We start from the raw sequence: 21,686 nt of genomic DNA on the forward strand, positions 1-21,686 counted from the left end.
AATGTGCATTAAGTGTAAATAATAATTTATGCCAAAGGCTTCAAAGTTGCAGTATAGTGTCAGAAAGATGATATTTTAAGAATTTTTTCATTGATTGGGAACTTCCATTAATCACTATAATCTGTTTTCTGAACTAGTTTATATGGTTCAGTAGTTTATATATAACTTCCCTCTGAAGTGTTGATATTACTAAACAATTCCAAGAACAGAAGTACCCAAAATGTATGTGAAAATTCACAATACTAAGTACAGTATTCGTTTCCTAGCTTTGAAGTTTGTGACTCTTTAAGCATTATGTAGAGACCAGGTTCCATATTGTCTTTCAGTTGTACATTTAAATCTGAATGAGAAACACTCTGGAGTTCATCTGACTGAAGACTCTTCAATTGTGTGAAAGTACTTATTTTGAGAATGGAAATTTAGTGGATTTTTTTAGGGTCATTCTGCGTATTCATGTATTTATTATGTTATCTAGCTTTTGTTGGAATCAGAGTCCTTTCACAAACTGTAGGAAGTAGCTGAATGAGAGTTATGTGTAGGGTTGAGATGAATTTTTGAAGTTCTTAGGTATGACTCCAGATGTCTGTTGTGGAGTCATGGCTGAACTGAGCTATTGGCTTTGACTCGCTTTTCTGTGATTGTAGAATTACATGTGCATGTGTGCTTGTGTACACACACAAGCCCTTTCACTGGAAACATTTCACTTCGATTTCCTCTACTGGGCACTCTCAATGTAAAGCGTGTTAATTTTTTTAATAAGGTAATAAATCAGATTTACAGTTTTTCTGATGTCATTGTTAGAAAGAGGTGCCCGAACACTTATTTGTGCTGCAGGTGAGCTGATGATTTGGTTTGCTAAATTTCTGCAAAAAGCCATCAGTTGTTGCAAACAGCAATATTTACATTCAGGTCAGTCATGCCATGCTATCTGGTTCCACTCTGTCAAGTAAGAGAAAACAGTGCAGCTGTTGGTAGATGAGGGGAGTAGGATTAATATTCTTTGTGGTTCAAAAGAGGAGCACATTAACATTCAAAGGGATGTAATCCCTGTAACATGCTTCTCAAGGAACTCTGCAAGTCAAGAGAGACCAAGTCATGATGTTACATTATAGAAGCTGTATTGCCACATGTCAGTTCCTTTATTTTAAAATGTATTTTTGAAGTACTGAAAGCTCTTAACCTCTCCCCAGTCCTGCTACATCCAGTGACTTTTTTTTCCCCTCTACTTCCCTCAGAGGGGTATTATTTCTTGTATCTATTATTTTTCTTTTTCCCTTTTTTCCCCCTGTACTGTGAAAAACATTTGAGATACTCAATAGTGTCACTTCAGTAGACAGTAAAGTATGCTGAGGAAATTATTAATTAAATTAACTAAAAGAGAAATTTAGAATGTAAGAAAGTCATTATGCATACTTCATTTAATAGCTTTTACGGTAAAAATTAAATTCATCCTACAGGATCAATTTAAAGGGCAGCAGGGATTGTGTATGTGATGGTGGTAAATTCAACAGTCACAGATTTTTCTCAAATAAAATACACCAAATTTAATACAAAGGACTTGATAACCTTTTTCTTGACAGCTTCCCATGAATCCATTGTTGTATTACAATTCCATTTATTATAGTCCTGATGTTGATGTATAATATTGCTCCAGTAAAAGTGTTTTCTTTGAAGAAGATCACATAGTAAAGCAATTAAATTGGCACCTAGTCTGTTAGTGGAGTTTTAATAATGCAGGTGTGACAGGATGTGTGGTGAGAATGCCACCTATAAATAAAAATATACGTAGTACAATAGTATGATATAACTAAAATTTGAAGTCATACTTTAACTGGAAAAAGATAATTCATCGTTTTTACATATTTTTCAAACTTTCCTTTTATTAGGTAACAAATCTGTAAAGCCAGTTCATCTTTATAACTTGTTACAGGAAAGGCCTTCAAAAGTGATTTGCTTAGTGCATCCTACCCTAATTGGTTTTACATGGTAGCTTTTAAAATTAGATTCAAGGGTGCTTCCCAGGCTCTAAGAAGACATAGAATATAGGTCACATTGAAGTTCTTTTCATTCTTAGGATATGCCACGGTGATCAGTATGCGCCAGAGCTTATGCAGCCTGCAGTTTAATAGGTGTATCTTGTTCTCACAATGATAGAAACAACCCTTTCTTTGTTTCTCTGTCTTCTTTTTGGCATACACATTTGCCTACAGCCCTCAAGGCAGTGTTGCTTGCTATTTAAGGAAAAGGGAATTTACTAGCACATGTAAGTTACATGAATATCTGTGTTTCTTTCTCTCTTATGGATTCTATAGCCTTGGATAACAGCTCTGAAGGTGGACACTCACTGTGCAGTTTACCAGCCGTTGTGAAATTGCTGTGGTTGCTGTACCAGTAGTATTTTGCAGAGCAGACTGCTTGAAAGATTCCCTGCAGAGGCTTGCTAAGTGACACATTATTGGCAGATTTGTGTAGTATAATGAAACTGAGAGTGTCTGTTGTTTAGGCATTTACTTGGAAGCATTCTGATTTTTATCTCAATTGTTTTAGAATAGTGTTTCCTAATGTAATCTTCAGAGGGCTTATTTAAAAGAAGAAACAAAACCTTTCTCTCAAATAAGCTGCAATCATTTACCTATTTTTTTGCTTAGACTTCTGAGTCAATGTATCTTCAGTGACACTGCTGACCATCTATAAACAAATCTTGTTAGATCAGAGGAGGCTGCGTAGAGTGGAAAATTGTGAACGGAGTCCATTCTGTAATCTTTGTGCAGACAATCTAGGTTCTGCACTCAGGTTCTGATGTTGCAGCCACTATCTCTTAAATCAAAAAGAAAAATTTTTAAGTAGCATTTATAAGTGATATATCCAATAATGAGCTACCTACATTCCCTATGGGTCACTACTAGTCTGTGTGTGTTTTTCTTTCATTTTGAAGTTCCTGACATTTTACTATTGTTTAATAAGCTAGCAGCTAAAAATGTAGACCAATTAATTAGGAAAATTAATATTAATTTATAATAGCAATAACATTGATCAAGTTACTGATATAAAAATGTATTAGTCTAAATATTTTGATAGCTATCTTGGGAAATAAAATTTAAAGAATTTTGAAAATTTAACATGGTCATATTTCATGTGGTCAAGATTATGGTGTGTCTGTATCTGGGATTCCTTGCTCAGTTGTAGAAGTTTTATTTGAATGTTATTGTTTTGTGCAGCTCCTATAGCTTTTTCCTTAGTCCATTGTATTCTGCCATAGCAAATATTTACATGTTTCCATGTTGTCAGCAAGGACAAAACTTCAAGACTTCAGTGCCCTGTCATCATCTGAATACAGAAGGATTTTATTCAGACCCGTGGGTTGAGGAGTTTTGTTGATTGGTTTTGTTTTTTGGTTTTTAACTGTACTGTTGAACCTTACCTGTGCTGCACAGGTATCATAAGAGAGCCTGGGTTTGGGTCTGTGTCTGGGGTCAATGTAGGTTCAGACATGGGCCCATTTTTTTCTTAGGTTACACACTGTGATCTTTGCTTGTAATATTACAGCCAGTTCATCATTTAGGAAACATGGTTAAAATACATACTGTATTTTTGATGTGTGTTTTTGTTAGCTTCAGAATCAATGTAATCTGTCATGCACAACTTATGGTCTTAATCAAATATCTGACAATATATTTTATTGCCAAACAATTCTTCCTTTCATGATGTCTACTAATACTTAGCAAACTTCCTCAGGACCCTATAAGCATGCATTTTCTGTATCTGACATAAACCCATAAATTCAGTGATGTCTTCAGAGCAGTGGATCATTTTCTGTGAATTAATGACACTAGGATGAGTTAATAATTTAAGATAATAACCTAGGAGTCTACCTCTGCCAGGCATTCACTCTAATGAATGTAAAATATATTATCAAATGTTCTGCATACAAGAGCAATAGTATTGACAGTTCTCAGAAGCATTGACTGTGGCATTTGGGTGCATGCCAATTGTATTATGGGGTTGCTAGTTTTTAGGGGGAAAAATGATAAATACTGTATGGGAAAACAGTGAACTGAAAAGGAAGCTTTTCAGTAAATTTTCAAATGTTATTAGATTTTTTTTTTACTTTGTCATGTGTTCTCAGTATAAAGTCTCTGTAACTGGTGTGGCAGAAGTACAAATACAGCTAGTGCACCTTCAGATTTTCTTTATTTGTCAAAGAATGAAGTAATAGAAATTTAATATTGCTGTAATTCAGTAATATAAATACCAATGCATTTAATTTTCATATTCTGCACAATTGTTTTCTCTAGAATTTTTCTGAATGCCAGTTCAAGGGAAATCCCTTTTTCACTGCACTATTTATGACAAGTAACTTAAGTGGTTTATTTCTATTTAAAGATAAATCATCATTTTGAGACAGCATTTCAAAATAATGAGCACAAGGTATTTATTTCAGGAATCTAAAGGAGCACTTGGACTCTCCCTAAATGAGGGAATTGGTTCTTTCTGTAATTGTTAGAAATTTGGTTTGTAGGAGGATGGCATTTATATCTGTCACCAATTAGGGCCTCTGCTGGGAATCAGTGTAGTGCAGAATATGTTAGAATTGTATGTAGTGGACCCCAGTAGTCTGCTTCTTTGCATGATTAGAAAGCAAGGGTGAATCTTCCCAAATAAATTCAACTAAATAATTTGTATGAGATGACAACTGCAGGTCTTTGTATGCTTTATAAAAAATGACTGAAGCTATTTAAAAAATTTTCTCACTCAAACAGCAAAGTGGAACGTACCATTAGAATGAAGCAAAAACAAATTAGTTTTGATCTCTACATTTTAGACAGAGATTTTTAGAAATATTGACGCCACCATGCATTGCTTGTCAGAAAGATGAAAACAATTCTGCTTCTGTCATGTTACATGTCTATAAAACTTAATATATTTTGCCAAATAGTTTGTTAAGGAAAATAAAGACTGCCTGTCTTACTGGGAGCTCCTCTTCATGAGATTCATCCTCAGTAATACTGTGATTAGTCTGATTGATTACTTCCAAGAGGAGAGCCATAATTCATGTATATTTCAAACATATTTGTATATGTATTACAGAACAGCATAATCCTATAATCTTTGTATTGAAAAGGTTATGTTTGTGATGAAGCTACAGGGACCTAGTTTATTGTACAGTTAAATCTGAATGTATAGGCAACTTTTTCACAAAGCACTTGTCAAAAACTGTAACTTTTTAGCCCAGTGATGCTTTAATGAACATGCCTGAAAGCTTAGGGTACAAGTACTGACATTTTTATAATGACACTGGGCGCCCAGAGCAGTGAGAGGACTAGGCTAGTGTAGAAATCTGTGGTATTGATGATTCTGAGATTGTAGAAAGTCTCTGAGCCCCGCAGTCAAAGAAGTCGTAATTTGTCTGTGCTGGTTTTCGAGGTTGTTTATTCTTGCTTATCTCTAACATGTTCTGCTGCCCTGCTGCAGGTCTGTCCTGCAGGGCAGTGTGTGGGGCTCTGCCCTCAGTGGGATGTTACAGACATTATATACCAGAAACTGTGTGCTATATTTACAATAATGTGCCAATATCTATCATCTACATTGGAACAGTGTGTCCCCAGTCTAAACCAATAGAAAAATGCCAACACTACAGTGAAACATGGAGGGCATGAAGAAGAAGAAAAAGGACAAGGCACACCCAATTTCCTCCATCTTGTCCCCTTTGGACCCCTAACCTAGAATCCTAAAATTTTACTTTTGCACCTGTGCCACACTTAATGATCACTCATATCAAACACTCGGAGCTTGTAATTCATCCTGTAAGTTTGAAAACTTTTCCATGGACAGAGATCAGAGACAGTGTCTCTTGGGGCTCTGTACAGGGGGGTTCCTGACCCCCTGCAAGGGTCCCAGGGCAGCCAGAGGGATGCCCTGGACTCCCACAGGCTGGTATGTGAATCTTGAAGTTACCTGTATCGATAGACCTTACTACCTTAGATAGTGAAAGAATTCTCCCCTTTCTCATTCCTGTCTTCTACTCCGGGGACATTGCCTGCTACATACATAAACGTATTGAGATGATTTTATAAAATGATTTTGCAAGGCATGCCCATTTGCTTCTGGGAAATAGAGTAAATGCTTTTAAAGTAGTTATTTTAGTTTTTCTAAGAAGTAACCCCTTAAAACTATGCAGCAACTCCTCAAACTCCTCCCTTGCAGCAACTAGACTTACCCTTAAGCTGCATATTTATGATATTTATGTTGACTTTCAGCATAGAATTTAAAAAATACTTTTCAGAAGTCCACTCAGAGTCTTAGCCTGTCTTGTCCTGTGATAGCTTTGTACTATTTGTCTCTGCTTTTTCACGAAGACAGTGAAAGTAAACAACAGAGCAAGTGTGTAAGAGTGAACTAAAATGCAAAGCATGTCTGCATAGGCAGTGAGTTCAAGTGGTTACTATGGAGCCAACAAACTCAGCTTCCAAATATCAGACTTGGCTTTCATACATTATATATCCTTCATTCAGTGCTAGATTATTTTATTCACAAAGTTTAGGATAATTTAAATGAAACTGCAGCACACAAAGTGTTGTACAGAACAGTTACAAGGCTCAATTTGAGTCTGACAGAATTAGGAAACGCAGTGAGGGCCTATCAATGTGGAGAATGTTTTTGTGAGAAACAGCTGCTCTCCCATGGTAAAGTATGGTATGATTTTTGAATTTTAGTATCTTAATTTCAAATAATTATTTTCAAAGTATTGGCTTAAGTATGTCACTGGTGACATCATGCCCATTCACCATAAATATTTAAATAGGACAAGATTTTCAGAAAATCCTGTGCTACCAGGCTCCCACATGCTCTGGTACCCTTTCTTGCAGACTTCCCAGTCTATTTTCCTTCTGATTGTAGCATTTGCACCCATCTGTTTCACAGTGTTTAACCAGGTCTTTCTTTACCCTGCTTGCACAGTTCTAGAGGTATCTTCATCAGAGCTTTTATTAGAGCATTTGTTTACAAAAGGTGTATTTTTCCTGCTTTAAATAATTGAAGATCTATAAGTCAGGTCACAGGGGAGCCTTGCTTGACTATTTTGCAACTATCAAAACACTAATAGAAAATACTAGCTACAGCTTTAGACTCCTTGTTACCTACCAGCAATCCCTAAAAATATGGTTACTGTTGTATTAAGGAATTTTTGTGAAAAAATCTATGTGAAAAAAATTCATTGGCTTCATCTGGGAATAAGATACTAAATAAAACAGAACCAACTGCATGTTTATGACTTAGAAAGCCTATGACAAAAGACCGAAAACAATGTCCCAGTCCCTAAGTCTACTGCTTTGCTATCACTAGCAATTTTGGGGGTGTGTTATTAAATTCCATTTTAATATTAACTTACTTGATTGCTTCCACTATTTTTAATTTAGAAACATCTATCTTTTTATTTAGAAATTTTTTAAAAAACCTTTTTCTTTGTTGCTTGCCTGCCTGATGACATTGGGAGAGTTATGCCCCCTTTTCTAGTATCTCCTTGCATTAGCATTCCTACTCCAGCACTTTGTGTTTGGTGTACTGCCAGCAAATTAAGTTGACTCAAGTGTAGAATGGTTTTGCAAAGTTCAGCAGATGAAGCAGTGTCTGGCACTTGCCACTGCACTGAGTGTAGCAGCCGAGAAGGGAAGGGATGACAAATGTGTGTTTGGGAAGTGAAAAAGAGAGTTTGCGATTTGATCAAGATCTAGCTAAATGAGAGGAGAGGATGAAATGTAGGGAAGGCCAGATAATCCAAGAATGGGAGAACAGAAAGAAAAAGGGATCTGCCCTGGCTGTTGCCCAGTACTGAGTCCTGAGTCAAAACTTGGGCCGATTCCACTTGCTGTGGATATAGGTCAACAGTTTAGACATTTGAAGAGTTCTTGTAAGTTACCCTTTCTGTTAAAGATTGCAAGGTGTGAATCATAGACCCATTTATGTTGGAAAAAACCTACAAAGTCCAGCCATTAACCTAATACTGCCCAGTCCACCACTAAACCATGTCCCTAAGCATCACATCTGAATGTCTTCTAAATACCTCCAGGGATGGTGACTCCACCACTTCCCTCTTCAGTGTGTTCCAATGTTTTGGTGAAGACAATTTTCTTAAATGTCCAATTGGAACCTCTCTTGGCACTAGAAATTTTGTGTTTTACACAAGACTGAGACTGGACTGACAAAATTCAAATTCTAATAAGAATGGATTTTGAAATGTAATTTTGTTTTAGAGCTAAAATTATGTACATCTGTGATTCATGCAGTATTTCTTTAAATAGAGTAGAACATTAGGAAAACTGGAGGAGGAGGAGAGGGCCTCAGGTGGTTATCTGGTTCTGCCTTCTGTTCAAAACAGGCTAAACCTCATCAAAGCTGGGTTGGGTTGCTCAAGACTTTGCCCACCTTAGTTTTGAAAATATCTAAGGATAGAGATTCCACAGCTACTCTGGCTCTTATTCTGTACTTTTTGAAAGAATCTGGGTGTTTCTACTTTAGATAGTGAAATACTGTGATTAGCTTTCTCCTTGGCTTTCTCTTTTTAACAGGGTAAGCAAACCTACTTCCTTGCATCCCTTCTCATATGTTATGTGCTTCAGGCCCCAAACCATCTTAGAGGCTCTTTACTGTATGTGTTCCAGTTCCGCAGTGTTTTCTAGCTGTTTGTCCAAAGCTGTACGAAGTATCTATCCCCAGTCTGGCTTTTTGCATACTGAATAAAAGGGGATAATCACTTCTCTTGATCTGTTCTCAATAAACTTCTCTTGATCTATTGGTTTTGCTTTTAGACCTAGTGTATGTCGATAATGTGTAATTTATTGAATATTCTGTTCATATGAACTCTGTGTGTGCATAGGCAGTACCATGCCATAAGAATATGGCTAACAATATAGAGGAAAGGAGTGATACAGTGACTTTCACTGCTATCTGTCAAAAAGGAATGAATAAACTTAATAGGAACCAAAATTTTAGGGCTGTGCATAAAGTTAGCAATGCTTTGTAGAATTTGAATTGTAGCTTGAAGCTTATAAGTTAAAATATCACTTTATATCAACAAGATTTTTGCACTATCATATGTGGTATAAAGATCCTTATTTTGTTTTCATTATTTTGTTTTGAGACAAACAGGGATTGATGTTGCATCTCTGTAGCCATAGATCAGATAAATTGGCCTTGTTTACTTCCTGTTGTTTAATTGCACAAAAGTTTAGTGTGGCAAGAAAGCTCATGGAATCTAGCAGGGATGAGGAGGCTGTTGTTAGTTACCAAGGCGTTCCATACTGCTGGCAATCATTCAGTATTTATGTTTATTGCATTTCAGTTAATGTATTTTTATAAATATATTTTAAAAGCCCAATGCTTACAATAAACTAATTAGTAAGCTATAAATAATTTAGATGAGTTTATATAAGCTATAGAATAAATTCAACAGAATGAGGAGAAAAACTAAAACAGCAGATTTTGCAACTCTTCAAAACAAGGATCAGTGAAGTTTCTTGTGATCTTGGTGTCTTTTGTACAAAACTGCGGAGTCGATCATTTGAGAATTCTGTCCCTGTGTCTCAAGGGCAAGCATGGAGAAGGATATGTCATGATTTCTTAAAATTAATTTTAAAGCATTTAGATCTGCCTTTCATATTTTATATTGCTAGCTCAGTAGACATCTTGGGATAGGCTTTTTTCTAGCTTTATGTAATTAGAGGAATTATTCAGAATCAGAAGGGTTAGTTTCTGCTCTTTAATTTTCAGAATGAAAAATTCTTTGTTATTTACATTTTCTTTGAATCCACATAAAAGAAATTGTAACTAATTTTGAAAAAGATGAAAATTCTCTTTCACAAGAATTTCAGCTTTTTTCATAATTAGCTGTATGGTTTCTGAAGCTGCAAATTTAAACAAATTACTGCAGTGTTTCCTTCACTGAGTCCTTAATAGTACAGTTTAACTAATAGCATTGTTAACTCCTTTAATAGTTGATTATTGTAAGCAAAAGCAGTATGATGAACATTGCTTTTTTAATAGAGTAATATTACTTGAAGTATTGATTAGGACATGGTTATAATCTCTTTGGAAGAGAAGAAACAAGTCAGTTGCCTTTCTTAGTCCTGCTTCTAACTTTCAAAAACTGACATGTGTCTATTACCTGTAGAAATGCTAGAAGTTGTGTCTAAATTGAAAATCATTAAGAATTTATTGTCATTACAATAAACCTAAATTGGAGAATGTTTAAATATGGAAATCATTGCACAAAGTCATTAGTTATCATCACAAACACACTTGGTATGTATATTTTATATTCCTTTGATCTTTTATTTGTCAGTATTATAAAAATATTGTAGTATTCTAGTATAATAATATACCGTCAAACTTCTGATAACACTAATTTTCCCATGGTGGAGCAGTCATGTTTAATTATATTTACAGTATCAGTAGAAATTATTTTGTAAGCATGTTTTTAATCTAGGATTTAAAGAATTAAGCACCACTATGATAATTATTAAGATTTTAGATAAAGATTCATGGGCAATTATATAAAGGACAAAAACGTCCTTGTATTTAGTTTTCTAGACTAAACATGAGCAAAGGATAATGGGCACTGAAGAGACCATTCATCTAAGCAGTGTATTTAGTGTTTTGAGCAAGGCGGATGGTATCCATAGAGGGTTCAAAGAGATTTTTGTAGGTTGAAATGAAAGGTTAATTAAAAGAAAGCAAACTCAAAAAACTAAGCTCAATAATCCTGTTTTTACTTTTCTAGCAGAGCTGTAGTTATAAGGAGTTTCAGTGAAATGTTTTTCATCTCTAAAACCTTTTTTATTCTAAGCTATCCCTGGGTAGAGTTGCTTTTCTTTATTGTTCTTGTAATGTGATGGTCAGATATGGGATGCAGGGAATTCAGGGAACTTTAGAATATAGGGAGTGCTTGCATTATACTTCTTGTAGTAAGTATTTTCTTTCCTATATATATTTTACTTGTTTATATAGATTCTGAATGGATACATATGTCTTCATCTCTGCTCTTGATATTGTTCTCAAGTTTAAGTTTTGCCTTTATAACTAACTGCTGGTTTTAAGGCATTCCCAGTTAAAAAAATACTCTATTTAATTCAAATTCCAAATTAATCTATTTCTTGGTTGGCGTGAAGGTCATTTTATTTCCAGGAAGTGCTGAATGTATTTCTTGAGATTCAGTGGATCAAAATCTCATTGTCTGAATGCTTCTCATGCTTACTGTCATTTACACTGATTCTTATTAGTCCTGAAGTATTTTATCCCAGCCTCAACACCTATACTTCTAACATGTTGCTAGTAAAAGATGTCTCCTCAATTCCAGAGTAGCGTTTTTTCCTAGTAGTATTGGGCTGAATTCTGATCTTCAGACAACGTAAAGAAGCCTCATATCCCCAGGGCTGGTTCTCACAGAACCTTGAATTATCCTGATACCTGATGAAAAGGACAGTACAGAAGAGCTCAAACCACCAAGGAGATCTTTAGAGTGCATTGATGATAGCAGCTGTCCTAGGTGATGGTGGACCAACAAGGAAAGGTGCTTTGCTGGACCTGGTGATTATGAAGAATAAAGAACTGGTCAGGGATATGAAAGTTCAAGAAAGTCTTGGCAATTGTGACTGTGAGACAATGGAGGTCAGGATTCTAAGGGGAGGAAGCAGGGGGAAAAAGCAGGACTAGAGCACTGCATTTCAGGAAAGCAGACCTCATCCTCTGCCGGAGACCACCCTAGTTCGTGGGGTGGCTCCGTGTGGTGGAAAAATCTCCTCCAACCTGTGCTTCCAAAGAAAGGCTCAGTAGTCTCTGTTGTTCAGTCTCAAGGCAGTTCATTGTAAACTATCTAAAAGATTGTCTTCTCAGGCTGCTGTGGTTTGCTCAGCACCTCAGGCAGAGGCGCACACACCCTCTCCCACCACCCCTGGGCTGCTGTTATCTTTTATATGGTACATTGTGTGTTAAATGTTTACAGTTTTTCCCCAATAACTATGACCTATATTAAATGGTGCTTTTCTACTCTAAACCAATCTGTGAGTGCCAACATCACCAAGAACATGGAGGTAAGGAAGAAGAAAGAGGGATGACAGGACAGGACCAGATCCCTCCATCTTAAAATCTCTGACCCCCATGTACAAAACTAAAACCCCCTTGTACAGGACTTAAAACCCCCCTGTACAACATTCAAAAATTCTTCCCTCTACTTTGTCACTACTTCTACTATAATATCTAAACTTTTGTGACTTCTTGTTCTTCCTGCAAGGTTAGTAAGTCATTCCATGGTTCAAATTCAAAATCACAGCTGTGTCCAGCTGCCTGCCAGGGTCTCAAATGCTTCTGACCTGGACCCGGAACCTCCAAAAATGTCTGAGGGACATTTTGAGTTCTGACAATCCTCTTCAGAGCTCCGCTTGGAAGAATCACAGGGATTATGACCTTGAAGAGAAGAGGGGTCTAGGAGAGCTGGATGATAATCACTCCTTCCAAATTCAGCAAAGGACCACCCCAGTAAGCAGGAAATCAAGCAAAGATGGCAGACAGGGATGAGCAATGATGTCGTAACTGAACTCCAACATAAAAAGGAAGTGTACAAAAGGTGTAGGAGGCACAAATGACCCAGAAGTATAGATGTCCTGTCCAGTCTTGCAGAGGTGGGGCTAGGAAAACAAAAGTTGGCCTGGAGAGGGATATAAAGGCATATCTATATATCTATAAAAAAAGATTCTAACGAATATAGCAAAAGATATATAGAGTGTAACAAAAGATATATAGATAAACAAAAGATTCTAAAAGTACATAAATAGCAAAAAGATTAGGGAAAAAGTGGGCCTGCTACTGACTGGGGTGAGAGAGCTTGTGACAAATTATTTGGAAAGTCCAAGATGCTGCCTTTGTCTCAGTCTATACCAGTAACAATGGCTTTTAGGAATCCCAGGCCCCTGCAGCCAGAGAAAAAGTCTGGTGTAAGGAGGATTTGTACTTGGTGGGAAGAGAGCCAGGTTAGGGAGTAGTTAAATGAACTAGTCATATGTAAGTTTGTAAGGTCTGATGTGTTGCACCTCTGAGTGCTGGTGGAGCTGCCTGATGCCATTGTGAGGTGACTTGATTATTTTGAAATTATCATGGCTATTGGGGAAGCAGATACATTCATGTCCTCGGGAATAGCAAGAAGAAAGCTCTGGGGAACTTCAGGCTTTTTGACTTTAGCCACAATCCCTTGGAAGATGATAGAAGAAATCCTCCAGAAAAGGACTTATAAAATCATGAAGAACAAAAAGCTGATCATGAGTAGTCAGTATGGATTTCCAAAGTAGTTTACTCATGATTGAGCAACCCTGGCAGCCATCTGCAATTGCTAGACAAGTAGAAGGCATTGCATTAGATGCTTCAACTTTGTAAAGCCTTTGACACTTACCTCCCATAATGCAAGCTGTCAAAATATGGTTTAGGTAAAGAGACAGTGAGGTGGATACAAACTGGCTGAATGACTAAGCCTAAGTTGGGATCAGTGTCACAAAGTCAAGTTGGAAGCAAGACACTAGAGGTGTACCTAGAGATCTATACTGGGACAAATTCTATTTAATGTCTTCTTTAATGATCTGGATGATTGGATGGAGTATATGTGCAGGAATTCCCTGGATGATACAAACATGGGAGGAATGACTGGTACACGAATGGTTGGGCTGCCACTCAGAGGGACCTCAACAGACTGAAGAATTGTCATGAAGCTGAGAAGGGTGAAAGGCAGAGCCCTGCATATACAGATATGAATTTTTTTACTGAGTTGTAAAGCAGCTGGCAGAGAAGGACCTTGGGGTGCTGGTGGACAAAAAGCTCAACATGAGTGATGCCAAATTGCAGTAAAAAGGGCCAGCAGCATCCTGGGCTGCATCAGTAACAGTGCTGCCAGAGGTCAGGGCATGGTCCTATCTGGAATGCTGTCTCCAGTTTCCCAGGACAATAGAGACATGCATCCATTGGAGTTGGAATTAGTCCAGTTCAGTGCCACAAAGATGCTTAAAGGACTCTCCTGTGAGTAGAGACTGAGTCAGTTGAGATTATTTAGCCAAGAGAAGAGAAGGCTCAGAGAGGGGATGTGTACCAATCAAGAATGGGAAGGAAAGAAGATGAGGTAGCTGTGGTTTTCCCAGTAGTGCCCACTGGTAGGACAAGAGATAATGGTGTAAATGCAAGCATATGAAATTTCATCCAAACACAGGAAAAATACTTTACTGTGAGGGTGGTCAAACATTGGAACAGGTTGCCCACAGGGATTTTGTAGTCTCCATTTGTGGAGTTACTCAAAACCCAGCTGGACCTGGCCTTGGGCAGCATGCTGTACCTGACCCTGTGTGTGAGCAGGGTGGTTGCACCAGACAAGCTCAGTAAGTTCTTTCCAAACTAAATTACTCTTCAACTCTTAAATCAAAGCATCCTGTGTAATGACTGTGTTTACAAAGTAAAGTTTGGCCAAGCTTAGCTCTTGAGATTTTTCTTTTTTAATTTGTTTTTTTTTTGCAGGTAGTGATTTGAGTTTTGTTACAGAAAATTTCCTTGTAATGTCACTAATAAGAATTTCAAGGGGCAGATTTTTGATTAAGAAATTGTCACTATGTGTATCTGTCTTACTGAAAAGGTCTTCAAAAATGAAGTCATAACTTCTCTAGATATTCCAGTGAAAGCTGCTGTTTCAGCCTACCACTTGTATATAATGCAGCAGAGCTGAGCACAGCCCCAGCAGTTGCTCTGACAGTGCCTGGGAGGCCAAGCTAGGAAGCTGCTGTATCATACAAACAGATTCAATTCAATTTCACAAAAGTTGGAAATCAGTGTTTATGGGTTTTAATTGGTTTTGTATGTTTGGGCTATTCTAATTTAATTTGTAGTTGCAGTTTCTTTTGTGACCATATGTTATGTATAGGACCAATATTTGTATTTCTTGTTAATTTACAGGATGGAGGTCTGCTCCTAAATAATCCTTCTGCGCTGGCAGTTCATGAGTGCAAGTGTCTCTGGCCCAATGTTCCGTTGCAGTGTCTGATTTCCCTGGGCACTGGTCGATATGAAAGTGAGGTAAAGACAAATGTCACACACACCAGTCTGAAAGCCAAACTGACGAATGTTATCAACAGTGCAACTGATACAGAAGGTTGGTGTCTTAAGATATGCTTGTACTGTGGCTGTCTTCAATTTTATTTATGTTTCTTAGAATGATAGTTCCAATTTAGAGGACAATCTTCAACCTTTGGTCTTTCCTCTTCTCCTCTCTACCAGTCCCATGAAACTGAATTGAAGCATCTGTCTTTGTAACTTACTGTGTATAGTTTTAGTACCAGTATTACGTGTTTTCTGGAGGATAAATCTTTTTACTTGAGCTTTAGGATAAAAGACCTATTCAGGGATTCATTTAAAAATCCTATTTTCTTATATTTTATTTGTTTTTCCCATAATGCAGAAATGCTTAGTAGTTAATATAAAACACTGATTTTCAACAGCTTGAGAAAAAGTATTTGATTTCTGATCTTTTTTATATATGCTTTTATACTTGTTCTTTTCCAAGGATTATAGTGTGTCTTCCAGTCCTGATGACTTCCACTTCTGTCAGGAAGAGCCAAGCATCTGTTCTCTAAAATAAATTTGGTTCCTAGATGGAAAAACATTGAGACTCAGTCACTAGCAGTTTACATCTGTTTTATTTTTGTAAACAGGAAATATTGATACACAGATAATTTCCCCCTCCCATTACAAGGAAACTGATACTGCAAAAAGGCAGGGAACAAGAAATGCTATTATGGTCTAAATCCCTTGCTGTAGAGTTTCTGTCAGCTGACTGTCACTAGTAGAAAAAAACTAGATTTTGCATTGCCTTTTGGTTTTTGCACAGCTGTGGAAAGGCAGTAGGAATAGTGGGAAGGGGATATGTGCTGTCCGCTTTCTATCAGAAAGTTTCATTGCAACTGAAAAATGAGGCAAGAAATTTGAAGGGAAGAGGAAGAAAGGAAAGTTCATTGTGGAGACCAAAGGAAAGTAAATGAAAGAGATGAGAGTAGATTTGAGCAAATAGGAACTTGTATTACAAAGGAAAAAGGGAGAGTATTAAATAGGGCAAGAAAGACTGGTTGTGGTGAGACAAGAACAGACTTAGCTGACTAATTTGCAGGAGGAGAGGCCAAGCCAAGATTATTTCAGATTTACAAGAATCTTTTGCTTTGATCTTATCCCTGATATTTTTTTGCACCACAAACTTTTTATATGACAATGGATGTTTAAAAGAATGGAGGAACATAGTAAGAATACAAAGAATATAGAACGAATGCTGAAGGAAGTGATAGAAATGGAATTTTAAGTGAGCCGACAGAAAGGATCTAAAGGGAGAAAGAAACATGTTATAAAAAAGAACATATAAATGTGTTACATAGTTTTTTTATTTTGCTAGTAGCATAATTTAACTTGAATATTTTAAATTTGTTAAATTCAAGCCTCAAATCTATATATAATATATTGAAAACTTATTAATAGTTGTAAACAAAATAAAGCTTTAATTCTACACATTTTTATTTTGAAATTGCAAGAGAACATACTTGTTGTTTTCATAATACCTACTTCTGTTAGTACCAAGTGTAAAAAATCACAGGTATCCTGAAATGGGAATATGGAGGTTACATTCCAGCTCTTCAGGATATGCCCTTACTTGTTAAGGAATGCAATGTAATTAAAAATCTCTATAGCTGCAAAGCTTACTTAATTGTCATACCAGTGAAGTTGTCTTGGAATAAAAGATTAATCTTTTCCAGAGTAAACAGAGCTACAGGGTCATTTACAAGTCTTCTAATGAGAAAGGGGTTTTGATGCAGCAGTGGTAGAAAAATGTTTACTCAGCAAAGCAGCACATATTTACTCTTACTGTGTCATTCCAGAGCAGCTGAGGTTCAGATCACTTGCAGGACTGTTCACCTCTCTCATGTGAATTTAGCTGTTTTCTTCATTTGTTTTCAATACAGAAGTTCACACCATGCTGGATGCACTGTTACCTCCAGATACTTATTTCAGATTTAACCCTCTGATGAATGAAGACATACCTCTGGATGAAAGCCGTAAAGAGAAACTCAATCAGCTGCAGACAGATGGAATTCGTTATTTAGAACGAAATGAAGAAAAACTGAGAAAAGCTGCAAAAATATTAACACAAGAAAAATCACCTTTGCAGAGGTTTCAGGACTGGTTAAGATTAAAGGCTGACATGTATGAAGGCTTGCCATTTACTTCCAAATTGTGAATAAGTAATGCATGAAAGATAAATTTACATCTTGTTCCAGAAGATCCATTTGGTACTGTAAAGGAAGAACATATTCAGGGTAAATAACATCTTTGGAAAGCTATTAGAATTCTGGGGAAAGCCATTCAGGATGGCTCTTTTGTGCACACTGGTTACAAGGTTTTATGGTGTTAATTATTTTTGGAACTTAAAGAATCTTACTGTTGCTCTACCTTAATTTCTAAAGTTAAAGTTTTCAGGTAAAACTGAAAATTATGGAAACAATTGTGCAATGCATTTTTGGATGTATGTGCTATGATTGTGACAGAAAACCTTTATTTATCAACTATGAGGTTTATTCAAAGTTAACAAAAAAAAATCCTCATTCATTTTAGTGTAAGCAGTATAACTGTTAGGCTCTTATGTAGGCAGTGAATTTAATAGAAATGTAATATTCTTGAAAAAACTCTGCCTGTGTTAATTGCACTTTTACATCTGAAAGATAACATTTAAATTCTTTTTTTTATTTTAGTGGATTTTGTACATAACAGTATTGAGTAAAATGTCTGGATGACTGTAAATGGCCTATTAAATTATCAGCATTAACTGGTATTTTTACAACTTTCTGCTTATTGTTTTTATGGGAATAACTTCAGATTGCTTAACTCATTATTTAAAAGTAATCCCAAGCCCCAATACTTAACCTGAGCAGCTATTCCAGTTACAGGATAAAGGAAATAAAATATTGAAATAGTTTATTTGAATGAGAAAGTTTCTTAGAGAAACTTAAGTTTCGGGTGCCAGACTTGAGGTGTAGTTCTAGTCAAGAAGAAAATCAGAAGTTGCAACATCAAATTATATAAATTTTCTTTTGTCTTCCAACTTTCATAAATGCATTCTCCTGAAATTATGTCAGGGCTGTGAAGTTAATGTTTAGAACTTAGTCCAGTCCTATTGCCCATTCCTTTGCGCATACTTCCTGCATATGCCATGAGGGATGCTGTGAGCTGTGACAGCCCAGTGTCTCAAACAGCATTTTCAACAACAGGGAGGTACGTGGGAGTTCTTCAAAATAGGGCAGTGAAATTTGAGGTAGACACAGCTGCTGTCACATGTTGGCACATACCTGTTAATTTGCCTGGGGGAATGTTTGTCTTGTAGTAGACAGCTACCATGCATGAGAATATTGATAAAATGTAACTTATATGCAGTAGCTAAAGCATCCAGTTTCACCAAAATCAGTGCATTTGTCACTTTGCTGTTTGTAACTAATTATCTACCATTGCATTATCTACTAAAAATAACATTTATTATGATAGTCACCTTTTGTTCTTGTTTTAAAACATTGAAAATGTTATTAGGCTGCAGTTCAGCAAGGAACTATGAGGCAGACAGCTGAGATCGTTGGAGGTGCTACATCGTATTCTTGACTGTGCAAGAAAACATTTGATTGGGATGTTCTTTTTTGTTCTTAATTCGATATATTTTTAATTTTGATGAAGAACTGAGTAGAATAATAATGAGCTAAAACCTTTCCCATAGGTGTGAGATGATGTAAGCATATAAGAAAGAAACATCAGCATTATTCTGATTGAGGTACTTTGTACACAGTTAAACCATATTGCACCATAAGTCAAAACGAACAGTACCAGGTAGTCTCATGTAATAACATACATTGCACACTTCTCTGGCTAAGAGCGAAGTCACAGCATCATCCATGAGATATCAAAGGCATTATTCTGAATTCATAAGTTTCCAGTCACAGTTTTTTTGTGGCAAGGATTATCTAAGGAAACATGTAATTTTAGTGAACAAAGTGATAACATTTCCATTTAATTTTTTATATAAATAAAACCTTGTGTTCTGGGGATTTTATTTCAAATAGGGTAAGATCTGGATTCATGACAATACTGTTTTTGCTGGAAGCTGCTATCATATCTTCATTTACCCCTTTTTCCCCTACATGTTATTGCTATTGCAATATTTTCCTAAGTGTGGCTTTTAAAAGTACATATGGAGTTGAGTTGAGCTATAGAGTAATTAATTCAGACTTTTTTAGGCCTCTGTGTACATAAATTCACAAGGTGCTTTTATTCAATGCCTTCAAATTAACTTGCAAGTGCTGTATTGTCATCAGGCACTAATGAGGAGTTTGTTCTCCTCTCTAAACTATTTTAAAAGGTGGAGATGCAATAGGTATTTCACTTGAGCTGTAATTAGTTTTTAGTTACTTCAAAAGAATTAGCAATTTGCAAGAAATCTTCACTATTATGTATGTGTTCCTACAGCATTCTATATAAAGTAGAATTATTTTCAGGAAGTTTAAGGCATTGGCTGTGGAATACTGCATGATACCTTACCAGCAGAAAATGGAATAAGAACTGTAGCAGAATGAGATCTCACTAAATTAGGAAATAGATTTTAAAATTAAAGGGGTTTATTGATAGTGATCAGGGGAACTAGCACTAGGTCAAATATAAGCAGGTTTTAACTGATCATTTTGATGGACCGAAGAACATGATAATTCTCTTCAGAGATGAATCTAGGAGGGATCATGAGTATTTTGAACAATATGATTTCAGTGCAGTTTTGATAAAAGAATAGACTAGAATGAGAAAAGTGTCTCTGAATAAAAATATTAACAAAGGGAAAAGGAATAATCTACTGCAAAACATTATGTTAAAGGAATCCTGCTTTGAAAAAGTACCCTTGGGAATGCTGTGGGGCTATCCAGTTAAAAAACTGAAATTGACTCAGCAGTCACAGCTGCTAAAATAACTGTATCACTGCACCAGAGAGTTCCCCAGCCAGGAAAATGTGAGCAAACTGAAAAAATTAGATGAGTGTGAGGTTTGAATCTAGAATAAGCAAGCACAAGAAGACAGTAAGTAGATAAGCATTCTAGGTAACTTTTTCATTCAGAGACAGCTACAAGGTTTATCTGACGTGATGAGTGTTGCTATTTGAAAATGTGCCTGTTTCCTGGAAATAAAATCAGGAACTTTATTGGTCTTTGTGCCCACAGTAATGGGGATGATCTTAAAGATGATCTTTAAGGTCTCTTCTAACCCAAGCTTTTCTATGGTTCTGTGATGAGTTTAGGCTTTAGTTGAGAAGGTGTAAATGTCAAATTTGCAAAACTGACAAAATGTCTTTGGTCTGATTTTGAAAGGCAGAAAGAAAGAGTCCAGACTAGGAAATTAAAGGGAATAGGCATAAAATAATCTTCCTTTATGCAAAGTCAGAAAGAGAAAAGTGTCTTAGGTTTTCTTAGATGGCCTCTTAGGTCACCTCTTAGTTTCTAATTATCTATGCAGAAGGAGATGTTAACTGAAGGAGCTTTCATTGCCAAAGGAAAGAAAATAAAACTTTTAAATGTTGAAGTGTGATCACTTTAAGATACTTCCTGTCATTGTCCATTCCAGCAGTGAAATGAAGATACCGATTCTATTGCACAAGCTGCAGGCAGCCACAGTTGATTATAATTATAGTTTTGGTCAGTGCTATTAGGGAAAGAGATATTCATACTAAAACAGATGCAAAGAAGGGCTGCCAAGAGAAGGAGAGTGTGGTTTATTTCATCCAACAAAACAAGGGCTAGAAGGAGGGAACCTGCTGCTGTTTAAAAATACTTCAAGAAGGAAAAGATAGTAGGCTAAGGGACAACACTTATATAATACCAAAAGTGCTCAAACTTAGAGAGTAAATTTAACCAGAAAGTAAAAGGTGCTAAGCCCCTGAGGAGCAAGGTTACAGAATAGCTACACAGAATTAAAAGAGCAAAAGAAACTAATTTAATGTAAATTTTAGAAATCAACCTCCTGAATGGGGTTCTGTAATGCATTGTGCCTTCCAGTATCTATGGCCAGCTGAATCCCTTTAACCTACGTGGCAGGTGAGAACTTGTTAACCCCTCATATGCAGCAGAATCCATAGGCTTGTGGAAATGTCTAACAGCTTCTTCTCTGTAGTTCTAATAGATCATTACATCCATTACTTACATTTCATTTATTTTGCTTTTCTTGCTGAACTCATAAATAGAGCTGACAAACGTTGAAGTAATACAAGACACATAACAGGTGAAAGAAAAATCTGGTACGTACTTACTGTATTGGTCACATTCATTTTGCATCAGAGATTAAAGTACTTATATTCTGCTGGGTCAACAAACAGTGCTGGTATTCTTCCATTACAAGATTGTTCTCAGAATGATGGGGATTAAATACAGACATAATCTGTTGCAGAGGAGGATGTGTTAAGTCCTCCTTTTTCAGCTTAAAGACTGCACCCCAGGCCAGCTGTGATACAAACCCACAGACTTTTACATTCAACTACACAAGGCAAGACAGAAAACCTGGTTGTTTGGGTTTTTTCACACTGTTGCTTAAACAGTGAGTCAAATTTTCAGACC

At 36.4% G+C, this 21,686-nt stretch overlaps 1 protein-coding gene across 4 annotated transcripts in view; it reads left to right on the plus strand.

Moving 5' to 3' along the window:
* PNPLA8 (patatin like domain 8, phospholipase A2) overlaps positions 1 to 21,447 on the plus strand; it is a 40,542-nt gene extending 19,095 nt beyond the window's left edge. For all 4 annotated transcript variants that reach the window (XM_021545273.3, XM_021545276.3, XM_021545274.3 and 1 more), the window contains exons 9-10: positions 14,974 to 15,169; positions 17,022 to 21,447. In XM_021545273.3, the coding sequence (XP_021400948.2) occupies positions 14,974 to 15,169; positions 17,022 to 17,296 (471 nt within the window). In that variant the 3' untranslated portion in view covers positions 17,297 to 21,447. The remainder of the gene's footprint in view (positions 1 to 14,973; positions 15,170 to 17,021) is intronic.
* Positions 21,448 to 21,686: the final 239 nt, after the last annotated feature.

This window comes from Lonchura striata, chromosome 5 (genome assembly GCF_046129695.1).
Source record: "Lonchura striata isolate bLonStr1 chromosome 5, bLonStr1.mat, whole genome shotgun sequence".
Classification (NCBI taxonomy): Eukaryota; Metazoa; Chordata; class Aves; order Passeriformes; family Estrildidae; genus Lonchura; species Lonchura striata.